General features: G+C 48.4%; 1 protein-coding gene across 1 annotated transcript; it reads left to right on the top strand.

Annotated features, from left to right (window-relative positions):
• The first annotated feature begins 1,593 nt into the window (after nt 1-1,593).
• On the top strand, nt 1,594-10,096 carry LOC119921416 (olfactory receptor 13G1-like). Its single transcript, XM_038741654.1, has 2 exons — nt 1,594-1,622; nt 9,118-10,096. Exons 1-2 carry the CDS (start codon nt 1,594-1,596, stop codon nt 10,094-10,096), a joined length of 1,008 nt encoding a protein of 335 aa, XP_038597582.1.
• Nucleotides 10,097-12,596: the final 2,500 nt, after the last annotated feature.

Here is a 12,596-nt window from a genome sequence, read left to right as displayed (position 1 = left end):
TTCTAATCCTGGCTCTGCCACTTCTCTGCTGTGTGACCTTGGGCAAGTCACTTCACTTCTCCGTGACTCAGTTACCTCAACTGCGAAATGGGGATTTAAACTGTGAGCCCCATGTGGGACAGGGACGGTGTCTGACCCGATTAGCTTGCTTCTATCCCAGCGCTTAGAACAGTGCCTGGCACATAGTAAGCATTTAGGGAATACCATAAATAATTAGAAGACATATAACCCCATATCTAACCCCTGTCTCCAAGGAGCAAATAGTTTACTGGAAGAGAAGCAGTATGGACTAATGGAAAGAGCATCCCAGCTCTGCCCCTTGCCTGCTGTGGGACCTTGGGCATGTCATTTCACTTCTCTGCGCCTCAGTTCCCTCAACTGAAAAACAGGAATTCAATGATTAGACTGTGAGCCCCGTGTGGAAAACAGACGTGTCTGACCCCAGCACTTAGAACGGTGCTCATCACATAGTAAGCACTTTAACAAATATTCCCCAAAAAAACAGAGCGAGCAGGGTAAAGGAGCATGTAGCAGGAAGTTGTAAAATGGATCAGGAGGAAATAAATAAATAATTGCAGTGCAAGTAAATACGCAGATACATACTGATAGAATAATAATAATGATGGCATTTGTTAAGCGCTTACTATGTGCAAAGCACTGTTCTAAACGCTGGGGGGATACAAGGTGATCACGTTGTCCCACGTGGGGCTCACAGTCTTAATCCCCATTTTACAGATGAGGTAACTGAAGCATAGAGAAGTGAAGTGACTTGCCCAAAGTCACAAAGCTGATAAGTGGAAGAGGCGGATTAGAACTCACGACCTCTGATTCCCAAACCCAGGCTCTTTCCACTGAGCCACGCTGTTTCTCTATAAATAGAAAGTAGCTCTATATATGCTCAGGATAGGAATAGAGCTCATAACAGGTAAGAGAAGTGTTAAATTGACTAAGTTGTGGGGTGAGGCGATTTCATCAGGAAAACGTCTCAGAGGAGGTGGGATTTTAGGGAGTCTTGGAAGGTAAAGGATTTCGAAGGGAGGGAGTTCCAGGTTAGGGAAACAGTAGCATGATCTGGAGAAGGGTGGAGGGTCAGAGTTGGGAGGCAAGAGCTAGCTACAGTTGGAGGGTGTTCTTGGGAAGAGGATTGAAACGTGTGAGGCGGGGGAACGGTTGGGTGGGTTGGGGAGACCTGCTGAGACGCTTTTAAGCCAGTGGTCAAGAGTTGCTGGGGAGAATCCAATACAACAGAGTTGGCGGACACGTTTCCCAACCACAACAAGTCTACCATCTAGAGGGTGAGAGGGACATTAATATAAATACATAATTAATAGTCTGTAATTTAAATATATGTATATAAATGCTGAGGGGATAAGGGTGAGACAAAGGGTCAGCCCCCCCAAATGTCCCAGATCCAAGTGCTAAGATGATGGAGAAGGGAGAGAGAACCAGGAAAAAGAGGGCTCATTCGGGAAAGGCCTCTTAGAGATGGGACCTTAATGAGACTTCGAAGATGGAGAGAGTGGTGTTCTGGTGTCTGTGGCTGACGAGTTCCAGGCCAGGGGCGGGATGTGGGAAAGATGAGAACGGGGCACGATGAGAAAGCTGGCATTAGGGGGCGAAGGGTGAGGGCTGTACTGGAGTAGGGCAAGACGAACGTGAAAGCTACTGACCCAGGAAATCAGGAAGACCAGGGCGTTTACAGACTGGCCTAACCTCCTCGACGTCATCCTGTGAGGTAGAAGCCACCAAGGGCCTGAAGGAGGCCGGAGAGCCCATCCCACGATGCACACAGACTCCTTGCCCTCGTCTCCTCTTGAGAATCTCCCACAGATAATAATGATGGTATTTAAGCGCTTACTATGTGCAAAGCACTGTTCTAAGCGCTGACTGTTCTAAGCGCTGGGGGGATACAAGGTGATCAGTTTGTCCCCCGTGGGGCTCACAGTCTTCATCCCAATTTTACAGTTGAGGGAACTGAAGCACAGAGAAGTGAAGTGACTTGAGTCACACAGCTGACAGATGGCCCAGGAGCTTTGGGAAAGAAAGAAGACATCACCATCTGGAGGGCCTCCCAGCTCCTTGCGACAGAGATCGGGGCTTGGGTTTTAGTTTCCAAGCACTTCATACAGTACACTGCAGATTGTAAGCACCTCAAGGGCAGAAATCGCTCTACTTCATCAATTCTACTCTCCAAACCACTTAGTAGAGGTCTCTGCAAACAAAAAGTGCTCAGAAATTATCCACTAGGTCACACTGAGAAGTAGCGTGGCCTAGTCGATAGAGACCGGGCCTGGGAACCAGAAGGATCTGGGTTTTTTTTAATGGCATTTAGTAAGGGCTTGCTACGTGCAAAGCACAGTTCTAAGCACTGGGGAAGTTACAAGGTGATCAGGTTGTCCCACGGGGGGCTCACAGTCTTCATCCCCATTTTACAGATGAGGTCACTGAGGCACAAAGAAGTTAAGTGACTTGCCCAAAGTCACACAGCTGACAATTGGCGGAGCCGGGATTTGAACCCATGACCTCTGACTCCAAAGCCAGTGCTCTTTCCACTGAGTAACGCTGCTTCTCCATTCTAATTAGTCCGTTCCAATCCTGACTCTGTCTGACTTTGACTGAATCCGACCTGATTATCTTGTATGTATCCCAAGGTTGAGAACTGTGCTTAGCACATAGTAAGGGCTTAACAAATACCACAGTTTTCATTCTTATTATTATCCCCGTGATGGTCAAAGTGCTTAGCACAGAGTAAGACCTGCCATGTCTTACTTTATTCATCTCCCCTCCCAGCCCCACAGCACTTATGACCATATCTGAAATTTCTTTATTTATTCATTTTTTAATGGCATTTATTAAGCGCTTACTATGTTGTCAGTCACCCCTTCTAGACCGTAAGCTCATTGTGGGCAGAGAATATATGTGTTTAATGTTATGTCATACTCTCCCAAGCGCTTAGTACTGAGCTTTGCACACAGTAAGCACTCAATGAATACGATTGAATGAAAACATGAATGAATGAAAGTGCTTAGTAGAGTACTCGGCACATAGTAAGCACTGAATAATAATAACAATGGTATTCCTTAAGCGCTTACTATGTGCCTTGCACTGTTTTAAGCACTGGGGGAGATACAAGGTGATCAAGTTATCCCACGTGGGGGGCTCACAGTCTTAATCCCCATTTTACAGATGAGGTGAACTGAGGTACAGAGAAGTGAAGTGACTCGCCGAAGGTCACACAGCAGACAATAATAATAATAATAATAATGGTATTTGTTAAGCGCTTACTATGTGCAAAGCACTGTTCTAAGCGCTGGGGGGGATACAAGGTGATCAGGTTGTCCCACGTGGGGCTCACAGTCGTAATCCCCATTTTACAGATGAGGTAACTGAGGCACAGAGAAGTTAAGTGACTTGCCCAGAGTCACACAGCTGACAAGTAGTAGAGTCGGGATTAGAACCCACGACCTCTGACTCCGAAGCCCGGGCTCTTGCCACTAGGCCACTCTGCTTCTCTTCATATCCACCAGACAGTGACTCTCCCCCCTTTCAAAGCCTTATTGAAGGCTCATCTCCTCCAAGAGGCCTTCTCTGACTGCCCTCCTTTCCTCTTCTCCCACTCCCTTCTGCGTTGTCCTGACTTGATCACTTTCCGCATCCCCCCTCCCAGCCCCACAGCACTGATAATAATAATAATAATGATGGTATTTATTAAGCACTTACTATGTGCAAAACACTGTTCTAAGCGCTGGGGAAGATACCAGGTGATCAGATAGTCCCACGGAGGGCTCCCAGTCTTCATCCCCATTTTACAGATGAAGGAATTGAGGCACAGAGAAGTGAAATGACTTGTCCAAAGTCACACAGCTGACAAGCGGCGGAGCCGAGATTTGAACCCATGCCCTCTGACTCCAAAGCCCGGGCTCTTTCCACTGAGCCACGCTGCTTCTCTGCTTCACTGAAGTTCGCATCTATCATTTATTTATATTAATATCTGCCTCCCTCTCTAGACTGTAAACTCGTTGTGGGCAGGAAATCTGACTGTTTATTGTTATATTATCCTCTCCCAAGCACTTAGCATGGTGCTCTGCACACAGCAAGCGCTCAATAAATACATCGAATCTCGGCTCCGCCACTTAGTTGTGTGACCTTGGCCGAGCCACTCAACTTCTCTGTGCCTCAGTTACCACATGTGTAAAATGGGGATGAAGACTGTGAGCCCCACCTGGGACAACCTTATCACCTTGTAACCTTCACAGCGCTTAGAACAGTGTTTTGCACATAGTAAGCGCTTAACAAATACCATTATTACTATTATTATTATTATTTGACCAACTGACTGACCACTCTAAGAGGTAAGAGTAAGAAAAAGACCGACATCATATCCTGATGAGAGTTCGACCCTCTCCCACTCGTCATGAGACTGTGAACCCCACATGGGACAGGCACTGTGTCCAAGTCAATTTGCTCCTATCCACCTCAGCGCTTAGTACAGTACCTGACAAGTAGTAAGCGCTTAACAGATACCATTATTATTATTATTATTATTATTATTATCATTGTTATTATTAATGGCTCTAACGATCACGTCGTCCCGCTCCAGTCCAGTCTCCCCTCAGCCTCTCCCAGAGTCCTCCACTCCCGGGACCGGGAACCAGAGGCAGTCAACAGCCAACCAAGAAACCGAGGAAATCCCAGGGCGGAATTCTATAATCCCGCCTCCTAATTGCCCTCTGAGGCCCAACATGGAAGCAGCAGACCCATCCCCCGTAGGGGCATCCCCAAGCCTTGCCTCTGTACTCCGGAAACTTCGTATCCGCGACAAACAAATCAGTCGTTTACTTAAGCAGGAGTGAGAAGCCAACTACATGACAGGTGGGCTCTGTGGCTGATTCCAGAGGAAGCCGAGACTCTGATTTATTCTCCGTTATTCTCCCGCGGCAGGACCACCTACCCCAAATAGCCGCCCCTGAGGAATGCACTTGTAAGTGGCTACTTTTTTTTCTTGGTTTTTAATGGTATTTGTTAAGTGCTTTCTATGCGCCCTGCTAAGTGCGGGGGTAGATGCAAGATAATCAGGTGGGACTCAGTCCCTGTCCCACGTGGAACTCACAGAGGGAGGACAGTCACTGAATCCCCATTTTAGAGAAGAAGAAGAAACAGTTGCACGAAGTAAATTGACTTGTCCAACGTCACAGAGCAGGCAAGAGGCAGAGCTGGAATTAGAACTCAGTCCTCCGACTCCCAGGCCCGGGATTTTCCCACTAGGCCCCGCGAGGAATGATAATTCCTCCCTCTCCCTAGCTCACAGGGTTGTCGTAAGGTCAAAGATAGGATGAACAACTGGAAAAGGCTTTAGAAAAGTGCTACGTAATACCCATAATAATTGCAATGCACTCTATACTCAATCGTATTTATTCATTCGAGTGCTTACTGTGTGCAGAGCACTGTACTAAGCGCTTGGGACAAACAAGTCGGCAACATATAGAGACGAACCCTACCCGACAACGGGCTCACGGTCTAGAAGGGGGAGACAGACAACAAAATGCTGTGTGACCGTGGGCAAGCCACTTGACTTCTCTGTGCCTCAGTTCCCTCATCTGTAAAATGGGGATTAAGACCGGGATCCCCATGTCGGACAGGGACTGGGCCCAACCTGATTAGCTCATATCTGCCCCCGCACTTAGTTCAGTGCCTGGCACAGAATAAGCACTTAACTAATACCATGAGAAGAATGATAATAATAATGTTGGTATTTGTTAAGTGCTTACTATGTGCAAAGCACTGTTCTAAGCGCTGGGGTAGATACAATAGTAATAATACTAAAAATGGCATTTATTAAGCGCTTACTATGTGCAAAGCACTGTTCTAAGCACTGGGGGGAATACAAGGTGATCAGGTTGTCCCACGTGGGGCTTACAGTCTTCATCCCCATTTTACAGATTAGGCAATTGAGGCACAGAGTAGTTAAGTGACTTGCCCAAAGTCACACAGCTGACAATTGGCGGAACCGGGATTTGAACCCGTGACCTCTGACTCCAAAGCCCGGGCTCTTTCCAATGAGCCAGGTAATCAGGTTGTCCCACGTGGGGCTCACAGGCTTCATCCCCATTTTACAGATGAGGGAACTGAGGCCCAGAGAAATGAAGTGACTTGCCCAAGGTCACACATCTGACAAGTGACAGAACCGGGATTAGGACCCATGACCTCCGGCTCCCCAGCCCGGGCTCTTGCCACTGAGCTACGCTGCTTCTCTATGACTCTATCTGTATGAAATCTGTTGGCCTGGAGAGAATTATCCTGTTCATAGAATTACCCACTTTTAGTATTGTTATTTTTATTTCTATTTGGTATAATTATTAACATTTTGGTATTTGTTAAGCATTTCTTATGTGCCAAGCACTGTACGACGCGCTGGATTAGAAACAAAATAATCAGGTCAGACAACAGTCCCTGACCTACATGGGGCTCACCAGTCTAAAGGGAAGGGAGAGGAAGGTATTTGGGGGATCTTTTTAAGGTATTTGTTAAGCACTTACTATGCGCCAAGAACTGTGCTAAATCCTGGGTTAGATACAAGCTAATCAGGGATATTTAATTCCCATTTCACAGATGAGAAAACATGACAGGCAGAGTCATCGTCATGTGCGGAGAGGTTGGAGGGCAATGTCTCCTATTGGAAAGAAGACCGGACTCAAAGTCACGAAACCTGACCTGTAATCTCCAAAGCCCGGGCTTTGAAGTCAGAGGTCATGGATTCAAATCCCGACTCCGCAAATTGTCAGCTGTGCGACTTTGGGCAAGTCACTTCACATCTCTGGGCCTCAGTTACCTCATCTGTAAAATGGGGATGAAGACTGTGAGCCCCCCGTGGGACAACCTGATCACTTTGTAACCTGCCCAGCACTTAGAACAGTGCTTTTCACATAGTAAGCGCTTAAGAAATGCCTTCATTATTATGACCTCGGGCAAGTCACTTAACTTCTCTGGGCCTCGGTTTCCTCGCCTGCAAAATGGGGATAATAGGAGATAAAAGCCCTGCTCTCCCTCTCTCTTCCGAGCCCACTGTGGGACGGGGACTGTGTCTGACCTGATTTTCTTGTATATTTTTAGTAGTATTTTTTAAGTGCTTTCTTTGTGCCAGGCCTGTTCTAAGCGTTGGGGTAGTTAGAAGGTTACAATATCCATGTACCGCATGGGGCTCATTTTACAGATGAGACAACTGAGGTGCAGAGAAGTGAAGTGATTTGCCCAAAGTCACACAGCAGACAAGTGACGGAACCAGGGTTAGAACTATAGTCCTTCTGACTCCCAGGCTGCTTGGCAAATAGTGAATGTTTAACCAATACCACAATTATTCTTACTATAAAGGTACTCTTGGGCCAGATTTGATTAACTGGGGCCAGATTTGATTATCTTCTATCTTCCCCAATGCTCAGTACAGTTCTTAGCATAGTAAGTGCTTAACAAATACCATAATTATACTATCATCATCAATATCGATGGTATTTGCTGAGCACTTACTGTGAGTACAGCACTGTACTAAGCGCCTGGGACAGCACCGTATAACAGAGGTGGTAGACACATTCCTTGCCCACGAGGAGTTTACAATCTAGAGGGGGAGACAGACATGACTATAAAGCCCATTGTTGGGTAGGAACCGTCTCTCTAGGTTGTCAACTTGTACTTCACAAGCGCTTAGTACAGTGGAAGAAGAAGGAGAAGGAGAAGAAGAAGAAGAAGAAGAAGAAGAAGAAGAAGAAGAAGAAGAAGAAGAAGAAGAAGAAGAAGAAGAAGAAGAAGAAGAAGAAGGAGAAGAAGAAGAAGAAATAAAAAATCTCCTCAAAACTCTCCAGTGGCTACCAATCAACCTACGCATCAGGCAGAAACTCCTCACCCTCGGCTTCAAGGCTCTCCATCACCTCGCCCACTGCTACCGCACCTCCCTTCTCTCCTTCTACAGCCCAGCCCGCATCCTCTGCTCCTCTGCCGCTAATCTCCTCACTGTGCCTCGTTCTCGCCTGTCCCGCCGTCGACCCCGGGCTCACGTCATCCCCCTGGCCTGGAATGCCCTCCCTCCCCACATCCGCCAAGCTAGCTCTCTTCCTCCCTTCAAGGCCCTACTGAGAGCTCACCTCCTCCAGGAGGCCTTCCCAGACTGAGCCCCCTCTTTCTTCTCCCCCTCTTCTCCCTCTCCATCCCCCCGCCTTACCTCCTTCCCTTCCCCACAGCACCTGTATATATGTATATAGGTTTGTACATATTTATTACTCTATTTATTTATTTATTTTACTTGTACATATCTATTCTATTTATTTTATTTTGTTAATATGTTTTGTTTTGTTTTCTGTCTCCCCCTTCTAGACTGTGAGCCCACTGTTGGACTCCCTCTATGTGTTGCCAACTTGTACTTCCCAAGCGCTTAGTACAGGGCTCTGCAAACAGTAAGCGCTCAATAAATACGATTGATTGATTGATTGATTGAAGTAGAAGAAGAAGATGGCTTAGTGGAAAGAGCCCGGGTTTGGGAGTTAGAGGACATGGGTTCTAATCCCGGCTCTGCCACTTGTCTGCTGTGTGATCTTGGGCAAGCCACTTTACTTCTCTGTGCCTCAGTTCCCTCATCTGTAAAAAGGGGGTTAAGACTGTGAGCCCCACGTGGGACAACCTGATTACCTTGTATCCCCCAAGCGCTTAAAGCAGTAATTGGCACATAGTAAGCACTTAATAAATACCATTAGTAGTAGTAGTAGGAGGAGTAGGAGTAGGAGTAGCAATAGTAGTAGTAAACTACTTCTGTTGTTTCATCAGTTTCTCTTAAGCAATTAATAAATACCATTATTATTAGTAGTAGTAGTAGTAATTTTAGTAGTAAACTACTTTTTTCCTCAGTTTCTCTGGTTTCCTCACTACTCCCAGGTGAACATCGCAAAAGGGCGGTTCCCAGAGCCAGGAATGACAGAGAAGACCAAAGAAGCAGCCAGCAGCTTTTCCCTTGATCTGGATCACCAGTTCTCCTTCTCCCCTTCCCCACCAGCTCTGCCCTTCTCCGTCAGCTCTCCCTTTCACCTTCACCACCGATTCTCCCTTTCCCCTTTCTCCCACCTATCTCCGCCCCAGCTCCCCCGCCTCATTCCACGGCCATCCGTCCCTGTCCCCTTCGGCATTCCCTGTCCGGTCCTCCGAAAGCCCGAAGAACCGCAGCGCCGTGTCCGAGTTCGTCATCCTGGGCCTTTTGAACCGCCCTGAGATGCAGCCCCTCCTCTTCGCCGTCTTCCTGTGCGTCTACCTGGTGGCCGTGCTGGGAAATGGTCTCATCATGGCCGCGGTCTCCCTCAGCGCGGCCCTGCACACGCCCATGTATGTCATGCTGCTGCCTCTGGTCCTGGTGGACGTCGTGTGCACCTCCTCCATCGTCCCCAAGATGCTGGAGACCACACTGGGGCCACGGAAGACCATCTCCTACAGCGGCTGCATGGCCCAGCTCCTCTTCTTCACCTGGTCTCTGGGGGCCGAGATGGTCCTCTTCACCGCCATGGCCTTCGACCGCTACGTGGCCATCTGTTTCCCCCTCTGCTATGCCGCCGTCAGGAGCCGGCGGACATGCTCCGCCCTCCTGGCCGCCATCCTCCTCGTCGCCGTCACCGACGCCTGGGTGTACACGGTCCTCGTCCTCCGGCTGACCTCCTGCGGGTCGGACGCCGTCGACCACTTCTTCTGCGAGATCCCCGCCCTGCTGGCCCTCTCCTGCAGCCCCGTCCGGGCCAACGAGGTGATGGTCTTCGTGGCCGACGTCGCCCTGGCCATGGGGGACTTCGTGCTGACCTACTTCTCCTACGGCTTCATCGTGGCCGCCATCCTCCACATCCGGTCGGCCGAAGGCAAGAGGAAGGCCTTCTCCATCTGCTCCTCCCACCTCTGCGTGGCCATCTACACCTACTTCCGGCCCGCCTCCTCCTACTCGTTCGACAGGGACAAGGTGGTGGCCGCCTTATACACGCTGGTCACGCCCACCCTAAACCCCATCGTCTATAGCCTCCACAACAGAGAGATCCAGGCGGGCATCCGGAAGGTCTTCTCCTCCCGGAAGTGCCGATAGGAATGATAATAGTCATTATTCTTATTTTGGTACTCGTGGAGAGCTTACTGTCTGCCGAGTGCCGTTCTAAATTCCGGGATAGATAAAAGTTGATCAGGTTTGACGCGGTCTCTGTCCCACATGGGGTTTACGATCTTAATCTTCATTTCCCAGATGAGGTAACTGAGCCCAGAAAAGTGAAGGGACTTGCCCAAAGTCACACATCTGACAAGCGACAGAGTTGGGATTAGAACCCGCATCCTTCTGAATACCAGGCCCGGGCTCTATCCACTAAGCCACATTGCTTCTCTGCAATGAGGGGGTGAGAGTTTCTTCTCCACCGCCACCTGGAGTAATTCATTCATTCAGTCGTATTTATTGAGCGCTTAATGTGTGCAGAGCACTGTACTAATGATAATGATAATGATAATAATAGTTTTTAAGCACTTACTATGTGCCAGACACTGTATTAAGCACCAGGGTAGATAGAAACAAATCGGGTTGGACACAGTCTCTGTCCCACTTGGGGCTCACAGTCTCAATCCCCATTTTACAGATGAGGTAACTGAGACCCAGAGAATAATGATACTAATAACTATTGCATTTGTTAAGCACTTCCTAAATGTCAGGCACTGAACTAAGCGCTAGGGTGGATACAAACAAATCCGTTTGGATACAGTCTGTCCCACTTGGGGCTTACAGTCTCAATCCCCATGTTATAGATGAGGTAACTGAGGCCCAGAGAATAATGATACTAATAACCTTTGTATTTGTTAAGCGCTTCCTATGTGCCGGGCACTGAACTAAGTGCTGGGGTGGATACAAGCAAATCGGGTTGGAGACAGTTCCTGTCCCACGTGGGGCTCAGAGTCTTCATCCCTATTTTACAGATGAGGTTACCGAGGCACAGAGAAGTGAAATGACTTGTCCAAGGTCGCACAGCAGATGAGTGGCAGAGCTAGGATTAGAACCTGGCTATCCGCTAAACCACGATGCTTCATGGAGGGGCATAAGGGACAACTAAATATTTTCCCACCCTAATAATAATGATAATAATAATCCTTAGTCCTTTGGAGTCTATGAAAGAGGATGGAGATGCACGCTGGCCATTATAATAATAATAATAATAATGGGGTTTGTTAAGCACTAATCACTGTTCTAAGCGCTGGGGGAGATACAAGGAAATCAGGTTGTCCCACGTGCCCCTGCCTTAGCCCCTATTTTACAGATGAGGGAACTGAGGCCCAAAGAATTGAAGTGACTTGCCCAAAGTCATACAGCTGTTAAGAACCCATGACCTCTGACGCCCAAGCCTGCACGCTTTCTAAACCACCCTGCTTCTCTATAAACTTTGTACTGTGCCAAGCACTGTTCTAAGGGCTGGGGCAGATACAAGGTCATCAGGTTGTCTCCTTGTCTTCGCTCCCAAAGCCTGCCCTCTCCCTGACTTTCCCATCTCTGTTGACGGCACTATCATCCTTCCCGTCTCACAAGCCCTCAACCTTGGTGTCATCCTCGACCCCGCACTCTCATTCACCCCTCACATCCAAGCCGTCACCAAAACCTGCCGGTGCCAGCTCCGCAACATTGCCAAGATCCGCCCTTTCCTCTCCATCCATACCGCTACCCTGCTCGTTCAAGCTCTCATCCTATCCCGTCTGGACTACTGCATCAGCCTTCTCTCTGATCTCGTGTCTCTCCCCACTTCAATCCATACTTCATGCTGCTGCCCGGATTATCTTTGTCCAGAACCGCTCTGGGCAGGTTACTCCCCTCCTCAAAAATCTCCAGTGGCTACCAATCAATCTGCGCATCAGGTAGAAACTCCTCACCCTGGGCTTCAAGGCTCTCCATCACCTCGCCCCCTCCTACCTCACCTCCCTTCTCTCCTTCTACAGCCCAGCCCGCACCCTCCGCTCCTCTTCCGCTAATCTCCTCACCGTACCTCGTTCTCGCCTGTCCCTCCATCGACCCCCGGCCCACGTCATCCCCTGGGCCTGGAATGCCCTCCCTCTGCCCATCCGCCAAGCTAGCTCTCTTCTTCCCTTCAAGGCCCTACTGAGAGCTCACCTCCTCCAGGAGGCCTTCCCAGACTGAGCCCCTTCCTTCCTCTCCCCCTCGTTCCCCTCTCCATCCCCCCATTTTACCTCCTTCCCTTCCCCACAGCACCTGTATATATGTATATATGTTTGTACATATTTATTACTCTATTTATCCATTTATTTATTTTACTTGTACATATCTATTCTATTTATTTTATTTTGTTAGTATGTTTGGTTTTGTTCTCGCCCTTTTGTTCTCGTCTGTTTCCCCCTTTTAGACTGTGAGCCCACTGTTGGGTAGGGACTGTCTCTATATGTTGCCAACTTGTACTTCCCAAGCGCTTAGTACAGTGCTCTGCACACAGTAAGCGCTCAATAAATACGATTGACTGATCAGGTTGTCCCATGTGGGGCTCACAGTCTTCATCCCCATTTTACAGGTGAGGGAACTGAGGCCCAGAAAAATTAAGTGGCTTGCC

The sequence above is a fragment of the Tachyglossus aculeatus genome (genome assembly GCF_015852505.1).
Source record: "Tachyglossus aculeatus isolate mTacAcu1 chromosome 12 unlocalized genomic scaffold, mTacAcu1.pri SUPER_6_unloc_2, whole genome shotgun sequence".
NCBI classification, from domain to species: domain Eukaryota; kingdom Metazoa; phylum Chordata; class Mammalia; order Monotremata; family Tachyglossidae; genus Tachyglossus; species Tachyglossus aculeatus.
This window is presented reverse-complemented; position numbering and strand designations above follow the sequence as displayed.